This window comes from Blennius ocellaris (assembly GCF_963422515.1).
Source record: "Blennius ocellaris genome assembly, chromosome: 14".
Taxonomy (NCBI): Eukaryota; Metazoa; Chordata; class Actinopteri; order Blenniiformes; family Blenniidae; genus Blennius; species Blennius ocellaris.
Genome location: NC_137663.1, coordinates 12826146 through 12847103, shown reverse-complemented (window position 1 = coordinate 12847103; position 20958 = coordinate 12826146). Strand labels below are relative to the sequence as shown.

The window sequence follows — 20958 nt, the reverse complement described above, 5'->3', positions numbered from 1 at the left end:
AGATTGACTGCCTGTGTTGTCATTAATTTATATTCGAGAGATGCGCGCGCGCGCGCACACACACACCTCACATGCATGTTGTTAGACTGTGGAAGGAAACCCACACACACTCTTCTCCAATACAAATATTCTAATAAAAAGTCGCGAACAAGGATAAAGAACATCAACCAAGGAGAGCAAGCAGAAAGTCAATTCCCACCACTAATAAGCCTGCAGGAGAGACATACTGAGGGGTGGCAGCCATCTGTAATCAGTGTTAGTGGATAATGAAGAAAGAGAAAAACACTATGCCGACAAAATAATCAATGCAGGGCAGGCCGATACGACCAGGAGCCACAAACGAGAGATGTGAATGTGCCAGGAATTGCTGACTCTTGTAAAAGCGCTGCAGCACTCCCACTCACATACAAATACCTTGCAGATTTGTTCAAGTTTATAAATATGGATAAACTCACAAAAACTGTAAGTCTTCATGTTCCAGATAAATGTGAACGCACCATGGACCCGCCGTTTAAAAGGCGGGTTTTGTGTGAAAATGAGACACAGTCACAATAAACCTTATGTTCTAATCAGGATCACATTTATGTTTCCTCGACTATAAACTATATTTACAATCTACTCTGCTGATTTTCAGCATAACAGCACTATTCACATTTTTAAAGGCATATATAAAAATGATAATTTAATGAGGCAGTGACGCTATCAAAGCTTTACTGAAACACATTTTAGTTCGACATAAAGCTGTTTTTATTTCACTCTTTGCTTTCAAAACCAATTCATTTATCCATTGACACACCCGTCCTTCTTAAACTACATCTTGTGGAAATTGATTTTCCATGTCCATGCGGTTGTTTTTTTAAAATTCTAAATTACTGCAAATGTCCACAAAACATAAAACTAATCAAATTATATCAAATAATTTAATAATTGACTCGTGAGTCTGTTTGCTTTGTCTTCCTCATTATGATGGGTCCCTGGCAAACATGAGCTATAGGGGGAGCTCCAATATAATATTTCAGATTTACAGTGTTAAACTGTCGACAGCATTGAGAATGACTTCATTACAGTGAATTCAACGCTTTTTCACTTTGTTTTAAAAAATTAAGTCAGATTAATTGGAATAACAGTAATAAATGGAAATTATGGAAGTACAGATTATTCAAGATAACCGAAAAAGATTTATTACATTAGTCTTAACTTACTGTCGGCCCTGGAGTTTCTGATCAAACTCACCAAGAACAAGAAACAGCATGTGTTTTTTGGGTTTGTTTTTTTTATTAAGTTTTGAGAAACGCAGAATTATTAAAACTATCATGGAAATGCGAGGACAGACAGGTATTTGTACAGGCTTGAGCGTTTTCCCGGACCAAATCTGTCCCATACTTTTTATTTATTTATTTATTTTTCCCGGGGTGTCTCAGTACATGTTTGTTATTGTCAGACGCTGCAGCGGGACTCTGCTCACCCCTGATGTCAATGAAGCAATCAGCCGCAGCTCGGGCTATAAATCCCGGGGGGGGAACCGAGGAGGACCGGTTTCATGGCTGCAGGATGGAGGGGTTCTTGTTCCCACCCTACAAGCCCCGCTACCCGCCCCCGGCCCACGGCGGCAGCTGGGAGAAGAGGGAGGGTCGCTTCATGATCCCCCATGGCTTCAACTACCTGGAGCTCTGCAAGGCCATCCTGTCCCAGGTCACGCCCATCCTGCCGCCCCCGACCCAGAAGGTGAGCACCAGGGAGTGCGGCGTGCAGGTCAACGCCCGGGTGGATAAGATCGTCCAGTGCTCTCTGGGACCCAAGACGCTCTTCTTTGACGACCACCACCCGGCCTCCTCCTCCTCCTCCCCCTCCTCCTCCTCGTCGCCCCCCTGCAGCCCGGGTCCGAAGGAGCAGTGCGCCACGCCGCTGCGCTTCCGGAGGCCCGTGTCCATCTACTCCCAGGTGTTTGACCGCAGGGTGTGCGTGAAGCCCGTGGAGGACGGCGCGAGCGAGGGGGCGGCTAAAGCCGAGGTGGAGCCCTGCTCCCCGCAGGGTGGAGAAGAGGAGGAGGAGGCGGCGGTGGCGGTGGTGGTGGATGATGATGCTGATGAGGATGAGGAGGAGGAGGAGGAGGAGGAGATGAAGACCTCCACCCAGCAGCCTCCAAAAGGCTCCAACTTCCAGGTTCAACTCCTGCAGTTATCAGATTCACAACACTAATTGGAAAGTTCTTTAACTTTCAGTAGCAGAAAGTTAAAGAACTAATTGGAAAGTTCTTTAACTTTCAGTAGCCCCCACCCCCTGCACACAAACATGGAAAATAAACTTGAGGCAGATTATTTGGTAAACGTTTTCAAACCCCTTATACACCACATTGTTTCCCTCAACTTGTAATTTAAGACTGAATACTGGATTTCTTTCTTTCAACTTTATATTTATACATGCTCTGCAATGTCACAACTGTTTTGCAGCAATGCTTATTTTTTTTTACCATATCCAAATTGGTAACCTAAATGCATTTCTGATGGCTTTATTCTGAATTAAGGTGTGTTTGGGGGAAACTTGTGTAATGACCCACACACTGATTATCACTGCATGTAGTAGTTTTCAGCAAAATCTGGGCTTCAGATTCTGAAGATCCCCCCCCCCCCCCAACAAGATAATATTTGGATCTTTAGGTAATAGAAGGCAGACATTTTCTCTTATTGGTCATGGTCTACAACTGCATTAACATTTTCCAACAAATGAAATTCCAAATGTTTCAATGGAAAAGATCTATGAACAAATAATACAATCTGTCAAATATGGGATGGGCTTTTGATGCATTGCATCTGGAAAGTTCCCTTTGCTTTCAGTTCCTGGAGCAGAGGTATGGCTTTTTCCACTGCAAGAAGTGCAACATCCGATGGGAGAGTGCCTACGTGTGGTGCATCTCTGGAACCAATAAGGTACGCGTCTGTTCACGTGAATACCACACATCTGACTTGTCCACATCCGTTTAACAATTAGTTGTTTTTTTTCTTTCTTTAATTCTGCCAGGTGTACTATAAGCAGCTCTGCAGGAAATGTCAGGGGGGCTTTAACCCGTACAGGGTGGAGTCTATTCTCTGCAAGGTAAGGGCATCACCATCATTCGGTCAGGTTGAGGAAATGTCCCAGCAGCTAATGATCTGGTTTCTGGTCTCAGGGTTGCTCTCAGACCTCTTGCGACTGTGACAAGAAGCAGAGGCACATCAACATGAAGCGGCCTCACCGCCAGGACCTGTGCTGCCGCTGCAGAGGGATGAGGCTGTCCTGCGACACCACCTACAGCTTCAAATACATCGTCTGAGCCGTCCTTTGCAAACGCATGATGTGCATTTGTCATGAAGGTCACTGCTGGCAAAACGTGTACTGCCCATCAAAGAACGATCACTGATTCCATGACAGGTTACCCCCTTTCCTCAAACTAATCCTGAAGCCCACCATGAAAATAAAGTTTATGAAATGTATGTTGCACTTCCAACAGTTGTGATTATTGAAGATTTGTATGAATTTGCCATTGCTGAAAACATTGATCGGGCGTGTTGCAGACTTCAGACCTAATGTCTTGTCGACCATTATGCTGCCATGTTGAGACGAATGAAAGCTTCAGGAAATGTTACACTAGGCCTAAAATTGAAATGCTTTGAACGACCAATCCAGCAGCAAGAAAGTGTGGAAACAGGAGATTGGTTCAGCCAAGGTCTTAACTGCTATATAGGACCCGGTGCTCCTCAGCTGACCTTGGGCATTATGTAAGGAAAGAACTCCAACACTCAAATCCAACTGGTTTGAAGAACATGTATTATCTGGAGAAACCCTATGACTACATACAGAGCCCAGACTTGATCCAGGGTATTGCTGTGAGCCTGGAGGAGTACATACAATTTTCACAGCAATTCTGGAACTAATGGACGCTCCCATTCAGCTTGTTTTGATGGGGATTCATCACAAGTATTCAGGTAGAGGAACTCTATGCAGCATTACCTTATTGACATGAAAGCATATTTTTACTGCTTGAGCAGTCTAAATGTGCTTTACTTGATTAGTCTTTAATTTATCACACTTGAATATTGGGTGCAGTGTGCTGCACGAGGATATAAAAGACAAGACGCCTGATGAATTCCTGACTTTTGCCCAAATTAAAGTCAAGGACAAGTCGGTTTAAATGTGTCCAACAAACAGGAAGAAATTACCCTCTTCATACTCTGATAGAAATAAAAATGTAAATGACTCAAACACGAGATGGGAGTTGGAAGAGTCCTTGGTTTGATATCCAGATGTGAAGAGAGCAGCACAAGTAATAATTTTGATATGTCTTTACTTTTGACACCAACTTGTACAGAGCTTCAACTCAAAACAACTTCACAAAGGCTGTAAAAGTATTTACACGGTGGAAAAAAAAACCTACTGTCTTCATCTAAAAAGCTTTAAAAATGTGCAACTTCTCGTTTGGCATGCAAACACGCGTTCCCCCACATACACACACAGAAAAATCACGCACACCCACCCAATGAGCTTGAAGCTCCCTTTTGTACCTCATACAAACAAACATATCTTTCAGATAAAATATGATTTTTGTTAATAAATATTTCAAACACTCCCTACAGTACACAAAAGATGCATGCATGGCAGTTTGACTCGAAGGAACAAACATCAATATAAAACCTACATCAAATGAGTGTGGATTTGTGGCGGATCACATATAAATAGGAAAAAAAAAGACATTTGTACAGCAAAGGGCTATAATGGCAGCTCGAGGGAGAACCGATGACGGGAGGCGCTTAGCTTCAGTAGTCGCGCAGGTTTTGTTTTGAACGTCGGCGGCGAGTGCTGAATGTCAGCATTTCCCTTAAGTGTAGCGTTACTACAGACCACACACACAAAGGCCCGCTGCTCGGGTTTGTGTGACGACAACTATCAACAGCATACAGACAGACAAGTTTTGAGTGTATACATGCGCCATCCTAATAAGGCATGTGAACACAACAGTGTAGGACAGTGAGGATTACAGTGTGTACGCTCACTAACGATGCTACAACGAGCCACGGGGGAGTTTACGCCACGCGCAGATAACGGCATGATCGGCCCACCAATGTTTACAACAGCAGTCAGAGGACGAGCCGCTTCGCTGGCACGGAGTACAAACGGGGCGAAAGCAGGAATCACGCTCGGGTATCTTGCGTCCACTCTGTCGGTCAGTGATTCTTAGTCAGTGTGCAGACGTCTGGGAGGCGGAGGGGGGGGGGGCTTGTGTACAGTAGAAAGCATTCATCTGGGTCATGCATTGCACAGTTTCTTCAGAACAGTAGACAAAAACGCGAGAGAAAAGGTTACTCCAGCATTTGGCATTTCCATGTCAGTGAAAGTGACAGCCTTTTTTTCTCTCACAGTAAGAAAACAGTCGCTTAATCCCCCTTTTTTTCTGTAACATTACAAAAAGAACTAATACTAAAACTCCATTTAGTGCAATAGAGGAAACTCTTCCAGTGATGCTACATAATGTCACAGGTCGATTCCTCACTGTTTCTGTTGATACTACTGACAAATAACATCCTTCTTGAAGGAGGCAGCGCAAGTCAATCCGGTTCCTCTGGTAAGCAAGTTGGATGTGTTAGGCTTCGAAACCTTCCCGGGTCCTCTGGTGCAGAGCGGATCCCTTGCTGAATGATGACCATCAAGCAGGACTTTAACGAGGAGCGCGTCGTTTTTACAACAGGTCGCTGTGAAGCAAAGGTGGCGTTCGATACGATCACATCAGGTCTTCTCTATCAGCAGACGACGATCTGTGGAATCCAGTGGATTGAGAGAGTTCCCAGTATACGTGGGATAGGTTTCCTTATCGTACATGTCGACGTGCTTCAGGCTCGTTGACTCTCTTCCCCCCCCCCCCCCCCCAGACACAACGATCTGAGGGTCAGTCAGGAACAGCTGGTTTCAGGCGTTTTGGATCCACGCAAGGTTGAAGCTCTTTAGGTCCTCTGGTGTGGAAACTTTAATGTCTCAAGTCTGAACATCCGACGGTTCAGCATTCAGGAGCCCCCCTACTTTCAATAGGGGCAAGGCAGCATGCCCCACCTTCCCCAGGTAGCGGGACAGGGGCGTCGCGGCACTGCCGAGGGAACAGCAGCAACCCCACGCCGCAGCCTCTCCGGGGCCGGTGGGACACGGAGGGGGAGGCGGGGGAGGAGATGAAGACCGAGAGGGACCGCGGGTTAAGACCGCACCCCGACTCGTGTCTGAAGCTGAGGACACGCTGGAGTGTTTGTACGGGGAGTGGGGGAAATGAGGGAGATGTGAGCCATGAGCGGAAACCGGCGACGCGTTGGCGCGGGAGTGTGTGAGCAAGGTGGGCTCGGAGGCCACCGTGGGGAGAGAGTGGGACGTACGCCGTCTGTCCCGGTGTGTGTGTGACGGTGGTGAAATGTGTGACGCGTGTCCTTTGAAAGGATGATAGACACTCCTGTACTCGTTTAGACAACTTCTTTTTGGTTCTTGGGTGTGCGGCGCCGTAAAATCTGCTCGGCCTGAAGCACTGGAGCAATTCGGTAACGACAATAGGTCCGGAGGTTTAGGAAAATCGAGCCAGGAGGCGTCAGAGTTTACCGTGGATGAGAATGAGGAGTGCAAAGAGTAGTTCCAGTCATAGTCTTCATGTGGTTCTGGTTCTAGCGTTGGGCGGGGCGAGGTGCAGGCGCGTGTCTGGAGCCGTGCAGCCGGGGCAGCAGACACACCGGAGGAGGCAGCGGCCAGGTGTGCGGGTGCTGGGCCTCCTCCGCATGAGCAGCCCGGGGCAGATGCGGCTGCGCTTTCGGGAGGGTCAGCGGCTGCAGCGACGTGGGCGGTGAAGGCGGGGAGGGAGGGGGTGGGGGGCTCCTGAAGTCCTGTCAGAGGCTGGTCCCGGAGGCGCTGGAGTCGGGGAGGTAGGTTGTGACGACCCGGTACCCCTGGGCGCGGCGGATCATGTCGCGGATCTCCCCGTTGAGCTCCAGCAGCTTGGAGCAGATCAGGCTGAGGTCCTGTCGCGAGCCCACCAGGGCGATGGTGCCCGTCTGCCCCAGGGTTTGGTGGCGGAAGTAGATGTTGAGCAGCGTCTGGACCTCGCTTTCCGAGCTGCCCCCAAACACACCGTGGGGCCACTGCCGCCTGAGTGGCAAACAAAAAGAAGTGGGGCAGATCAGCTTGTGAATGTGCAATGGCTTGTTTGGTTTAGTCATCAGGCAGTGTCCTTTGGAGATTCACTCACATGCAGCAGCTTCATTCAAGCAAGAATTCTTAAAGTCATTGCGGTTCAACGGACGACTGTAACACTCGTGGACAGTTGTGAGACTCACCTGCACTCTTGGATGTAGCGCACGGCTTTGGTGAACTCGTGATTCTTAAGGCACTCCAGGATTGCCTGCACGGCGGCCTCAGAGGAGGAGAAGTTGGGCACAACCATGGCTGCCACCTGGGTCGCGTGGGCGTGCGTGTGGGCAAAGTGTTTGTGCTCCAAGTCGCTGGCGACGGCCGCCTCTGCCGCCTGCAGGCTGGTCCTCAGACCCGTGAGCTCCCGAGACATGTTCAGCAGCTAAAGAGGACGGAGGAGTGGGATCAGTCTGCGTGAGGTTTGTGTCAACAAGTGGGTTTGAACATTCAAGTGTGGCAAAACAACGAAAGATTTTTTTTACAGAATATCATAAGAGCATTTTTAAAAGTCAACTCCACTTGAAATGTTTGCACAAGGAATTGTTTCATTCATTGGGAAAGAGGTATAGAAACTCGTTATCATTTGTTGGTAGCATCTAAAATAATATAAATATACTGTGTCACAGATATTTTCTTGCTGATTCAGCTGCTGTACAATCTCCTGGTTTTGACCAAAGCAGAAAACTTTAAAGAAAGTTTTGGCTCTAGTCAAGGTCATGTGTCTGATCCATCCAGATGTCTGTGCCATGTTCAAGCTTAAATCCAACAATGTCGTGTTCAGAAATACTCCAGCAAAAACACAGCAGGATGCTCCTTGGTGGGATTTGTAACTGATGTCATGCTTAAATGAAAACAGTGGACCATGTGGCCTGCATTGTGTTCTTGGCGCAAAAAAGAAAAACAGCTTGTGTTAAACACTCCATAATGTCCTCATGAAGAATGATGTGTCTCACCTCAGGCACGGAGCTGATGGCATGAACTTGACCAATGAGCGAGCAGTAGGACTGGAACAGTAGGAGGAGCTGAAAGTGCAGCTTGTAGAGCCTCTGACAAAGCTCCAGTTGCTGGAGGACGGTAAAGGATCAAAGAAGGGTCAGATTCATCCGTGGAGGAGGGAACACAAGAGGATTACAATCTCACACTATTATAACTATCTGATTCAACTATATTGAGCAGTTTTAGAGAAATGTACGGCAGCGACGTAGAGAAACTTGGAAGAGAACTTACTGCAAGAGACTCCATTTGCTAGACAGCGAGAGAGCATGTTAGGGCGTCAGAGTGAGGCGAGAGGAAGACAAAGCGTCAATCAAACACATGCGCAGCATTTAGAGAGAGGCTCAGAAGAATTAGACAACAGTGTACGCAAGTTTCGCTTTTCACTGCCTGGGAAAATTAGCAGGGAAGAACAGGAACACACTGCAGACATGCCAAGGCAGTGAGTATTTCAGTTCGCACATGAGCCCACAGACCAAAATATGAAGTCAAGATTCAGTTACTGAGCAAGTTCGTCGGTGAATCTCTGATATCTGAAGGTTAAAACTCATATAAATGAGTGTCTGTACCTTCTCCTCTGAGTCTCCAGGCTGGCAGGTAACCACACTGTCACCGGGGCACCTGGGAAACGTGTCTTTACAGTTTCTCAGCCACTGAAAGAGGAAAGTAAACAATTTTGGGAAAAAAAAAAAAAAATAGAAAGGTTTTGAATACTTTTTTACTCGGGGAAAAAAAACCCATCACACACATGAACCAAAGAAAGAAAAAAATTGTGTGCATAGGTTGAGTTACCGAGACAGCAGCTTCCTCTTTAGTGTTGTAGGTATCCAGGTACTCCTGCAACTCCAGTGCGCTAAACTTCATCTTCTCCAGAAGACCATAAGACATAATCTGAAATTACCAATGCAAAGAATAAAAACCAGAAGAAAAAGGCCTGGGTACCATATGTCTGATGGAATAATTCCATTCGATCTTATTTTACTGTGTTTCACAAACATACTGTGATCAGCACTGAGCCAGTTGAGTATAAAACCAGTACTCACAGTGTCCGCATCAATGTAGATTGTCGGACAGTCAGAGCATGTGGTGAGCATCTGTGAGGACCTGAGAAACTTGGATCCAATGCCTCTTAATCCCTCACCGAGGTACGTGGCAACATCAGTTGTCAAGGTGCAGAATTTCCCCTGAATGTTCTGGAAAAGAAAGGTCATTTTGATCCGTTATTAAGTTGTAATGGCTGTGTATCCTTCAGAATAGGAGACATTGCTTCGAGAGAGAAAAGAAGACCGAGATGAACAGAGTGACACTAAAACACAATCGGAAAAGTGAGAACGGCCTCGTGTTATTTACCTTAAAGAGAGATGAGAAGACTTGAAACGTGTAGACGGCACATGATCCATCGGAGTCCATCACAAGCTGGTTGATGTGACATCTCCACGCCTCCTCAGCATCGTCACACACGGTTGGCTGGAAAGCCGCCAAGATGGCGGAGAAAAAAGGGGAAGGGGGAGGAGGAAATCCAAGATCTTCCAAATCATCTACATCATCACGTAAGCTGCAGCAATGGAAATGAAAAAACAAACAAACAAACAAACAAAAAGGTTAAAAAAATAACTATACTTAGCTGATTAAAGAAAAAAAAAGTATTCATGTAAACAAAATCAAACAAAAACAACTGACTCGTGACAAAAGCACTGAGTTATGAAATTATATGAGTGGAACAATATTGTAGCCTCTGTTCCAGGTAAACGTTTCAACAAAGTTGGTTCAATGCGTATATAAAAAAAAATGTTTTAATGACTTCGAAAAAACATTTCAGGCTCAAAACATTTGGCTTAAGAATGTGTAATACTTGATTTATATAAAAAGGTTAAAACTCTCCATGTGTGTCAAGCCTACAAACTAATGTGTTGGGCCATCACAGAAACAGCAGATATAAACAGATATTTGATTTCCGCCAAAACCCATAGGTGGTAGAGCTTTTTTTTTTGACAGAAGGCATTTTGCTTTGACAATTAGTTGAAAATGTAATATGACAATCAGCCTGAGTTTACTAGGCAAAGTATTTACCACACTAAAAAAAGTTAATTGGTTAAATTATGCAATTGGAAATACTTGCAACTGTACATTATTCCATAGCTATTAAATTTTTTTATAGTTTTCTAAACAGAATAATAAATCTGTAAATTTTTAATAAATGTCCAAATTTCTTTCACTGGGCCTATACACACGCAAAATCACAGTCTCACTGTTCAGTTTTGTTGTGAGCGAATCTGCAGGATGAAAAACATTTCTCTGTTTTCTGAACATCATGCTCACCTGGGCAGACAGTTGGGGTCTAGAAAGTCCAGTGGTGGTTGGCAGTAGTCCGGGTTGAGTCTGCGGTCCAGATTGAGCAGCTGGTCTTGTGGCTGACCCGGCAGCTCGAGCGTGAAACTCTCGCCGCAGTCTGAGCCGGGAGGAAGCTCGTTGGCGCTCAGCGACAGTTCGTCATCGTGAGCCTGAGTGTCCTCGTCCTCTCCACACACCCTCCCCTTGTGAAAACGGAGGCAAAGCAATGGAGCTCATGACAACAAGTGCATCCAGTCAAACACGTGGGAATATGGATCATTTCCTCACATGGAGGATGTTGTGTTCATGGAGCGCTCCCTGCCCCGGGGTGGTGGCATTGAAGGACTGGGGGTCAGCAGATGTGTCATAAGAAGTGGACAGTGAATCAGTATGATTGGTTTCCTCCGATGGAGAAGGGTTGGTCTGAAACAGAATGGCAAACCAGGAACATCAATGACTTTGATCGAGTGACAAATTCCAACTGTGTCACTGCAAAATGCAACAAGTGTTCAGGCTTCAGCGCATGTTTAACGCTGTATTGATCCAGCAGTGACGGCTACGCACGAGTTGGGAATGAGACAGGCTCTGGCTGGTTGAGGACTCCTCCTCTTCTGAGGACTCGTCTGAATCGTGAGGGTCCTCGTGTCCCAGACTGGGAGTGCTGCCCGAGTGTTGGCTCTCCTCCAACAGATCGCCCAGCTCTGTGCTGTCCAGGGATCGCCGGCGCACACCCCAGTTAAAGTTATCGACCGTCTCGCCCTAGATACAGAACACACGCATATGCATGGGAAGAAAAGGGCAGAGGCCAGCGATTTGTGGGCAGCTTAAAAGACAACGGAAAGCTGCTTTAGTAACGAGCACAAGATGCAAAAAAAATGAACCGTTATTTCATGGCATGGGAATACGCTGGCAGGACTGGTTGCATCCAATATGATCACCTTTATCACCAAAAGACTTCTATATACCACTTCATTACATAAAAACAGCAATTTTATCAGAAATACAGTTCTGCAACCAAGCTGGGAGAGCAAAACAAAGCACATTTCTTCTTTTTCAGTGTGAAACACAGGAGCCGCGAAAAACCACAGCGCTGATGAAAGCAGATGTAGCGTGTGAGAGACCTTACCTGGAGCTCCTGGGCAGCGAGGGGGAGAGAGAGAGACACAGAGTTAGACAGAGAGAGGGACGAGGAAAGGACAGAGTAATACATCGCAAGTAAACTGCTGTTGAAGACAGACGGCAGATTCCGGGAACACTTAAATTCCGTAGAAAGAAAAGGTTGGATATTTGACTCCGCAACATATCCGGGCGGTGAAAATGCAGTGTGAAGGTAACGTTTCACCTCTCCGTCTTCCAGCTCCACGTCCAGGAAGTCAAAGTCTCGGAAAACCCTGAACTGCTGCTCGCTGGCGGTGTCATCAAGCGTGTCCTCTCTGGTGCCGCCCTCCTCAGACGACACGCCGCTCTCACGCACCTCCATCATGTCCAAGTCGCCACACGATGAGAAGATCACCTGCAGAGAGGGAAGGATGTGAGGATGAGATCTTATCTGGTCCAAAAAGCATTTTTCTGTGATAAAAAAAAAAAAAAAATCTAACAAAAATAGTGACCTCCTTTTTTGTAGATGTCAAAAACAGATTACAAGGTATTACAAAATGCTTACCGATGGGTTCTTTGTGAGCCCGACTTCTTGTCCACAAAGAGATAAAACATTGACCAGTTTCTCTCTGGTTCTTTTCTTCATGCGATTAAAAGAAGAAAGGGAAAAAAGTGTTACGAAGGGGTAATCACAGGTCAACTACTTCCTACAATACCGAACAGGATCGTGACGGACTGAACGAGTGACAGCTGCATAAATAAAAACAAACCACTTCTGCTGGATGGCTATAAATCAAATCGGGGGGGGGGGGGGTCAAACACTACCTGAGATGATTGTGGTCGTCTCCAGCTGACAGGCACCAGGATGGTGTTTGAATTGGACCCAGAAGAAGTGGAGGAAGTGCTGCGGGTTACTGCCATAGCTCTGGCCTTCCCCTCTCGACCTCCAGAGCCCTGAAGCTCATCAAACCGACGTCCAATCACAGGAGTCTTGAAAAAAAAACAAAAAACAAAAGGTGGGGTCATATGAAAATCATTTGAGTGTCAAAAACATTTAGGACACTGTGAAAGTTGAAAGGAAGAGACAAGCAGAAATATGTATGGAAAACAAAAAAATAGCAAAACTTCCTGCTGCACATTAGCTTATAATCTAAAATAAAATCTCATTTTCTGTTGTAAATTGTAAAAAAGGCTGTCAAATCCACCTGCGAGAGAACAGTGCCCACATTTACAAGAGATCCCAAACAGCTTCTTTGTTACCTCCGAGATGTCAAAAGTGAAATCCAGTGTTTTCCCAGGCAGGGCCTTGGAGGAGCCGTCCCACACTCTGCTGACCTCAAGATTAGAGAGGTCGCCCTGCGAGTGGCCGTAGACTGGATGGACGAGGCTGGCAGAGCGAGAAACCACCAGCTTTAGGATGTTCAAAGCGTCCTTCCAGTGGATTGTCTATAAAATCAGATGTCAAAATATAACAACAGAACACACAAGATAAGGATTCATGCCACACAATCACACAATAAATGTCAGAAATTAAGAAAATCATGTTGTATTGCAGGGCGCCGACCTGAACAAACTTCTCGATGGTCTTCATGACGTCTGCGTTGAATTGTTTGACGTGAACAGCAGTCAGGTCCATGTGGCTGAGCAGGCAGTAGATGATCTGGAGAAGAGATTGTTGCATACTGGGCAGGCCCTTATCCAGCAGCTGAGAGGAGAACAAACATGAACTGTGTTATTAAGCAATGGAGTGTCATTTAACCATTGACTATATATATATATATATATATATAAAAAGATAAGTCATTTATCGGAGCTCACCTCAGCCATGTAGGTGACCATGTTGAGTGTAATGTCAGAGAAAGCCTCATGGAGGTAGCGGCAAACCACGCTGACCCAGGAGAACGGGTCCCGCGTATAAGAGCGCGTCTTGTAGAGCGTCATCACGTGAGCCAAATGGGACAGCTTTGTGTTCTTCTCCATCAAACATACCTGGAAGTGGGACGGATGGCGTGGTGGGGGGGGGGGGGGACATGAAAGAAACTTCAGGGCTGCCATGATTCTGCTTGATTTACACTTTCATAAGTTGCTTTTACTAGACAGAGAAGAGTTGAAGAAAAGCAAAAGGACATCAACGACCACTTGAATCATGACTGCTGAAGAGATTTAAAAGTACCTGTGCAATCCTCTCTGCACTCTCTTTGCAAAACTGCGTCGGGTGACCAAAGTGCTGCACAAGGTGGGGCAGCAGACACAGCACATTCAGAGGGAAACCTGCACAGCAAAGAAAAGCTCAGACTTTAGTTTGAAGTGGAAAAAATAAGGATACAGGCTTTATCAGAAGCAAAAAAAAAAAAACTGTCTTAACAAATCTGGAATGCAACACAATAGAATTAACAGTGATCCCCGGGACATACCTATGGACTGTGAGCTGTCAACGACAGGCACTCGGGAGACGGGCGTGAGTTGGCAGAACAGTTGTAAGGTGAGGTCAGATGTGGCCTGCGAGGTAAACCCCTTCAACAAGAGCTGCTGTATCCCAGAGAACCCGCTCCACCTCAGCTGAGCCTGCAGCTTTTCCAGACGTTCACGGTTCTCTGCCCTGTCCAAGGGGACCTTGGAAATAAGAGGGTTTTTCAAGTTAACTGAAGTTGAATGATCAGTGGTGTCTCTTCCAAGATACATTGTGAATACCTGATACAGAAGAACAGTATTTACTTTGAGAGCAGCAACTGTTTACCACGTATTCAATAGCTTGTTGCTAACCCTGCAGAGCTTTTCATAAGAAAATGTGCTTCACTTCTAAAATAAGAATACTGATGGATACCTTTGACAGCAGCTTGTGTACAAGGCGAAGTGACATTTGATATTCAAACTCAAAGTCTGACTCCATGAGTGACACCGCCACCCAGAAGACAGTGGCCAGTATCGACGAGGGGTGGGAGACGTGAGCAGGATCGGACAGAGCGCTGGGGTCAATACGGTTGGTTGAGGATGAGCAGGACCCCGGGGTTCTCCCAGTACGGGAAAGACCATGACTGTTGCAGGCCTGTTGGTTGAAAATAAACATCCAAATGATTAACAGGTCCTGTTCTTCACAGAGATGGGAAAAAAAAAAAAAAAAAAAGAATTAATTTCTTGCCTGAATGCGATCCAGGGTTGCACTGCGAGGAGGATCACTCAGCTGGTTGCCACACTCCCCAAACTTCTTGGGGACCGAGTAGGAGCGCTGATGGCGTTGTGATGACAGACCAACAAATCCCGGGCCCGGGAAGTTCAGTTGACCTGTGCTCTTCCTGTTCATCAATTTGTCGCTTGTCACAAAGTCTGGTGAGGACGTCCTGTTGGTCAAAAAGGTACATTTGGTGTGGGTTTTATGCTTCGTTTGTTTGTTTGTTTTAAATCCGTTACTTGTTGACTCAAAAAAGTAAAAAAAAAAAAATGCAAAGGCTTACCTGGTAAGTGCTGCCATGAGGTCACTGTTTTTCAGACATTCAGCAAGATTCACCACCACTGACTCAAGCGTCAACAGCACCTCCATCACATAGCCCTGAAATGCACATTTGTTTAGCATTAAATAATCAAAACCACAAGAATAACATAAATTCATGGTATCGGCTGATACCGTGCTCACCTGCACTTCATCCCCGTGTTCTCCCACAACCTCGACGAGGCGGGAGACGAGGTCCGAGACAGCGTGGTTGTTGATTGGCTGCTTGAGGGCTCGAAAGATCTGAAAGGAGCGCCCGGCATAGTGGCGTGAAGAGCTGCACAGCGCCGTCTGCAGGGCCACATCGCTCACCTGCTGCTCCAGGTGGAAGTCTGTGAAGCGCAAAACCAAAAAAGGATGTATGCAAACATGCGTACATATTGAATGTGATTAACTAAGTTTTGAAGATGAGTGGTTCTTACATTTATTTATTAAAAAAAAAAAAAAAAGCTTTTCCTCACCTGATTTCGACTCCTTAAAGACAGAGATGACATGGCGCAGGAAATTGCTGAGCTGCTCCGTGCTCTTGGAGGTGGGGTTCTTAGGTGTGATGTCCTCGTGCACCCAAAGTGGTCCAAACGCTCTGAGCAACAACAACACAGTACTCCAGGCACTGTATACCCACCACCAGTAGCACCACATTACAGGTTACAGAGGGGCTTAAATACGTCCGCGGTGTACACAGCGGCACCACAGTGGAATTTGCACGCACATGAAGACATGGACACACTCGTGTCACGTTGCATGAACATGCCGAAATAGCTAAATACGGTGATCAGGCCTGCAGAACTGAACAGATGGGGGTCACTGGAGTTGTGTGTCTACCTGGTCGAGAGGAACTCGATGAGTTTGTTTGTCTTCTCGTCCGTCTCATTTTGTGTATCTTCAAGATCCTCCAGGTCGTCGGGTGTGACAAGGGGCAGATTTCCAACACTGCCTGCAGTGCTGCCACCACCCAGACTGGCAGAGGACGAGTTGGAGGTGGAGCTGAGCCCAGAGTCCACCACAGGGGAGGCCTGCCACTCGCGCAGAAAATCAGGTGCATCTAATGGAACATGATGGCAGAGTACATATTGCTGTACTATAAATACATTGTCCTTGATGCTTTGTCATGCAAGTTTGTTCTGTCTATTGGTTTTCCATTGCGAAAGCTGATCCAACACTTACTTAAGGTCAATGTACATTGGAAAATGTCACAGGAGTAACAAATGCTGGCGAGTTTTTGCTTACGTGACTGCTGGTACTCTGTGTGGTAGCTGGACTTAATGGTGAGGGTCTTGTTGTCGCTGATCTCTCGCGTCAGCATCAGAACTGAAGCGATTACCTGAAACCACAACAATGAACATTCAACGATGCCTGAGGAGATTTGCCAGGGACTAAACACACCTGTATGTTCTTAAAACGGATAACTTTCTATGGCTCCTGTACATTATGAACAGTTGATGTAATAATAAGTGATAGAATTTCATTCTGACCTGGAAGTTGTTGTTGCAGGAGAGGGCAATAAGGAGGTGCAGGAGGAGGCGTTTGCTGTGCTCATACACTTCTGGTCTGTAGTGATCCAGACCTGCCAAATCAAAAAGACAAAAGTTAAATGATGTGTAGTGAAGGACAGTCCACGCAAAGCAAAGTGCACCCAGATATCAAAAAGAGAACCACAGCATAATTAAGTGCTTCTTTTGAGCACTTATCAACATGCACTTCCAGCAGTAGATACATTTCAGAAAGAAGGAATTAATCGTTGAGTTGAGTGAATTGAATCATTTGAGTTGTCACGTTCTGCAACTTCAGTGTGTTGCCATCAGCTACTCTGATCCTTCCGTCATAACTCTGAATCGTCTCCATTACGACTTCTGTCATGGATAATTTGACTTCACCGGCTGCAATAAACACCCAAGGAGTAACTAAAGTTTTTCTTTCTTTTTCCATGTTTACTTATACGCCACTGTGTATAAAACATTTCTTCCAATATCGAAGCCAGTAAAATCAGCAGGGAACAACACTTTTCACACAGTGACAAAGATCGGATGATAATCGGTAGTCTGAACTGGGGTCAGTATGCTGAATATGCAGAGTGCATAACTTTTTTTTTTCCCCCAACACAGCTGACAAAGCAGGAATGTGTCTGCGGTGACACAAGAAAACGGTCTGTTCTGAGATGCACGCATAGAGCTCAATGGGCATCACAGAAAATACCTCACTCCGTTCATTTGTGACTTTCACAAGGTTTTGAACACCAGGTTTTTGGTGGAACTTTCGGAGCTCTTCTTACTCAGTGTATTGAGCACACCTACCTAAGAAGAGAGCGTGGAGGAGCAGCGGCAGGTGTAAGGCCCAGTCCTCCCTCACGCTGTGGTCCACCACCATTTCAGTCATGAAAATCACAGCAATGTTGCACCTGAGGAACCAGAACACACACAAGGTTCATGAGAGGACAGTTCAAATCACCAGGGTTTGAACTCTTCAGGAGATGTGGTGTGGTGTACTAACGTCATAGGTATTTTGCATGTATCTTGTCTCGGGATCTGGCCAGCGCTCGTCTGTTGTTGGTGGTGTTGAATGAGCTTGATATATGTCACTTTTTTTCCCTCACTTCTCACTATCCTGCTCAGTGAGACCTTTTGTTCTAAATGTTATGCAACTAAACACTTTGTTTACTGATGAGTGAATGCCTTGTTTTTACTGTTCCTGGTTTTTTTATTTAAAAAAAATGTTTTTTTTTAAAGCCTAGTTTTCAGCCTTGTGTGAAAATATTTTGTTCTTGTATGCACCTACGGGCGTATGCATTGAATAACAATAATGCATAATCTATCTTGGCCCTCCTAAAAGCAACATGAAAGATATTCTACTGCAAGTGACATAACATTAACCTGTGCCGCAGTATATGTTCTGCATCAGCAGCTTTATAGACTTTGTGCACGTTTGTTTTTTTTTATCTCAACAGTTTTGTTGTTTCCACTCATTGTCAGGAATTCATAAATTGGTATCTTTGATGAACCAGCATCTAGATTATTATGCACATAACTGATCTAATTCAAGCGTGTCACATTATAAGGAGAATCAGTTATTAGACAATTTAGTATAATTTCCATAATGCAGCTGTGTGCATGATATTAAGACACCGCACGAATCAGAAAGGTATTTAAAAATAAAACAAGTATTGCTCCACGAGCTTATATGCCAAGAACCAATTTTCAGCAACTTGTAAAATATTACTTGTGACCTATGAATTTACCTCAATAGTGCTCCATCATTACAACAGTGTGTTCTGTAATGAGTCTGTACTGCCTATAAATCTACCATGACAGACCGACATGCCTCTTCATCTTAACTTATGGTTTTCTGAGGCGCAGAGAGACACAGTAGATAAAGAGGTAAACCCCTTCTAATATTCATTCTCTACATAGCAGAAACAGAGCGAGCTGGCTGGGTTTCATTCTGCAGCGCTGTTCATGAGACCATCTGCGAGTCGGTGTGACAAGTCTGTGTGAAAGTCACTTTGCTGACTCTGCTGATGGGAGCATCTCTGTTCTGCTCTCTGTGCGGAGTTTCTGCGATTGTCTGTGCCCGGCCAGTAATGTGTGTATCCGTGTAGACTTGTTAATATTTACCGATGCAGCGGCCCTCTTGGAGTGATGGTTTCTGGTAGGTAGTCAACCAGCGGCGCCCAGCAGCCTCCGTTAACAGGCATGGGTAACGGCTGAGGACGATTCGTCTCCAAAACCCCCAATAGCCACCCAGCATAAGGTGGGAGAGGATCACCTTATGAAAAAATATAATAATCCAACTATTTACATGTGCACAAACTAACAGTTTTGATCAGTTTCTTCAAAAAGTGAAAACTGGATTCCTGCCTCAATACACACTGAATCACATTTGTGATTAAATGTTCTTGATTTTCATTCATAATTTTACCCTAAAGCCATAAAATGTTATCTCAAACATAAAAATAAAACACTTTCTGTGCATTATAAAGTCTTTGATGTGGGTTCACTTCATATCACTGTGATCACGAGGGAGACTGATGACACACTGTCATTAGAACACACTGATGAAACCACACCTTTGAATAGTAAATTACATTTCAGCTGCAAAATTACTCAAAATGTATACAAATAAACCTTCAAAGACAAGACCCCAATGAGTTTAAATGTGTGCTTGAAAAATGAATTTTTATTTCTAAGCAGTTTTCTGGAGGGAGGACAATAGCAGGGGACTCGCATTCCCTTCAGTAAAATGCAAAGTAATGAAAGATACAGATTTACCAAAAAAAAAAAATGTTTGGATAGTCTTAAGTGATGGTGGTGAACTGTTCAGGCAGACGTGGAAAATCTGTGTCTTTGAGGCTTTTTCAAATAACACATGGCTGTGAAAACCAATCAGTTGTGTGTGTGTGTGTGTGTGTGTGTGTGTGTGTGTGTGTGTTTATGAGTACACATTGTACAAGACCAGCCAGTTTCTACATTTACCCTCATGATGTCAGTAAAAAAAAAAAAAACACTTACTTTTTTCATCCTCGTAGGAGCCTCCGGAACTGTTGCTGTATCGAGACTCCAGTCTGTTGTGCGCCCTGGCCCGGCTGCGCCAAGTGAATTATAAAGTGAAATCACTTTTCTTGATGCCCGACTGATATTTTATGAGCGCAGACTAATGTCTGACATATATAACCAGCCTGGACATTCCTTTCGAGAGGCAGCTCACTTATGAAATAACCACAGTGGAGCATGTGAAAATGCCTGGATGCTTACCGCTCGTCACTCTCTCTGACCAGCTTGTTCTCGTCTGTGTCTGGCAGGTTGTCCTGACCGGCCACCACGGTGTTACTGCTGGATGTGGTGCCTACACGAGACATTTCAGAGACATTGTTCAGTGATAACCGCACTGTTAGCCATCTGTCATGTAAACGACACACACCTTTAAAATGAAGACAAAAGTATTTCTTTAGTACACATACTGTGATAGGCACATAACCACTCACCTGTCTGGGAAGTGGAGGCTTTGTTGCTGGCAGCAAAGCGATAGAAAGGAGGATTATCACAGTGCAAAACCACAGGATTGACTGGGTCAGTCTGCTGCAGCTCAAAAATGAGCTCCTCCATAGTCTGGATGGTGTTGTTACGACACAAGTAGATCACCACCTTCTTTATCTAAAAGAGAAATCATTTGTCATTACTAAGCATTTTTGGAAAAATTATATTTCAAACAAAACTTTCAAAATCAAAAACGGTCCCAATTCAACTCCCTACATTTAATTGGACTCATTCGTTACATATTTATACATTATTCTCGAGTGATTTTATCTGCCAGTATATAGAAATGAGCCTTACATAAGGCAGCAGCGTGGTATCACTGCTCACTCCGCACAGGCTGATGAGGAACTGCAGGGTGATCCGCAGGTTGTTGCTCCACCTCTCGTTGGACACTAAAGCATTCCAGGCATTCTCGATCTCTGGTCCGGGAACTTCATCTCCATACTGATAACATCAGGAAAAACAGGCGGTTATAAGACAGAGCATGTCTGTGAAAGAAATGCAGTAGCATTCCAGATTTAAAAAGAAACAAGTACGGCCTCCCACCTTGGCAGTCATGAACATGAGGTTGTTCAGCACCAGCGAGGTTGCCTGGAGCGAGCCCCAGCCGCTGCCTCTCAGACTGGGAGACATGCCCTGCGCCTGACCGCGAGACTCTTCCTCCGGCGTGCAGGGGCTGGAAGCAGGGGGGAGAAGCCCCGTGTCCACCAGCTCAATGTTGCTAAGCCAAGGCAGCAGGTAGGACAGCATGATCTGTCTGCCATTAGGATGGGTGGTTGGAAAACGTTGGCTCACCTCTGGGTATAGGAAAAAAAAAAAAAAAAAAAAAAT

The 20958-nt window shown here is 45.3% G+C and overlaps 2 protein-coding genes across 4 annotated transcripts in view; one reads left to right on the top strand and one right to left on the bottom strand.

Moving 5' to 3' along the window:
• Positions 1–1551: 1551 nt before the first annotated feature.
• zar1l (zygote arrest 1-like) lies at positions 1552–3310 on the top strand (the record flags this gene model as incomplete). The annotated part of the gene is made up of 5 exons (XM_080508972.1): positions 1552–2010; positions 2140–2163; positions 2835–2927; positions 3019–3093; positions 3167–3310. 5 exons carry the CDS (start codon positions 1552–1554, stop codon positions 3308–3310), a joined length of 795 nt encoding a protein of 264 aa, XP_080365098.1.
• A 519-nt stretch (positions 3311–3829) lies between these two features.
• Positions 3830–20958, bottom strand: part of fryb (furry homolog b) — a 36063-nt gene continuing 18934 nt past the window's right edge. Inside the window, exons 33-65 of one of the 3 annotated variants that reach the window (XM_080508790.1) lie at positions 20674–20924; positions 20425–20571; positions 20076–20244; positions 19846–19936; positions 19603–19676; positions 18709–18859; positions 17392–17495; positions 16573–16664; positions 16328–16421; positions 15923–16142; positions 15559–15680; positions 15242–15429; positions 15063–15157; positions 14750–14948; positions 14435–14656; positions 14025–14223; positions 13784–13881; positions 13429–13599; positions 13175–13315; positions 12871–13056; positions 12436–12600; positions 12176–12250; positions 11855–12025; positions 11077–11271; positions 10801–10935; positions 10501–10715; positions 9532–9736; positions 9225–9374; positions 8974–9072; positions 8751–8834; positions 8142–8252; positions 7335–7570; positions 3830–7146 (exon numbers count right to left, since the gene is read on the bottom strand). In XM_080508790.1, the coding sequence (XP_080364916.1) occupies positions 6888–7146; positions 7335–7570; positions 8142–8252; positions 8751–8834; positions 8974–9072; positions 9225–9374; positions 9532–9736; positions 10501–10715; positions 10801–10935; positions 11077–11271; positions 11855–12025; positions 12176–12250; positions 12436–12600; positions 12871–13056; positions 13175–13315; positions 13429–13599; positions 13784–13881; positions 14025–14223; positions 14435–14656; positions 14750–14948; positions 15063–15157; positions 15242–15429; positions 15559–15680; positions 15923–16142; positions 16328–16421; positions 16573–16664; positions 17392–17495; positions 18709–18859; positions 19603–19676; positions 19846–19936; positions 20076–20244; positions 20425–20571; positions 20674–20924 (5114 nt within the window). In that variant the 3' untranslated portion in view covers positions 3830–6887. Of the gene's footprint in view, positions 7147–7334; positions 7571–8141; positions 8253–8750; positions 8835–8973; positions 9073–9224; positions 9375–9531; positions 9737–10500; positions 10716–10800; positions 10936–11076; positions 11648–11854; positions 12026–12175; positions 12251–12435; positions 12601–12870; positions 13057–13174; positions 13316–13428; positions 13600–13783; positions 13882–14024; positions 14224–14434; positions 14657–14749; positions 14949–15062; positions 15158–15241; positions 15430–15558; positions 15711–15922; positions 16143–16327; positions 16422–16572; positions 16665–17391; positions 17496–18708; positions 18860–19602; positions 19677–19845; positions 19937–20075; positions 20245–20424; positions 20572–20673; positions 20925–20958 lie in introns of those variants that run through there. The other 2 variants (XM_080508788.1, XM_080508789.1) reach the window with 2 other exon arrangements.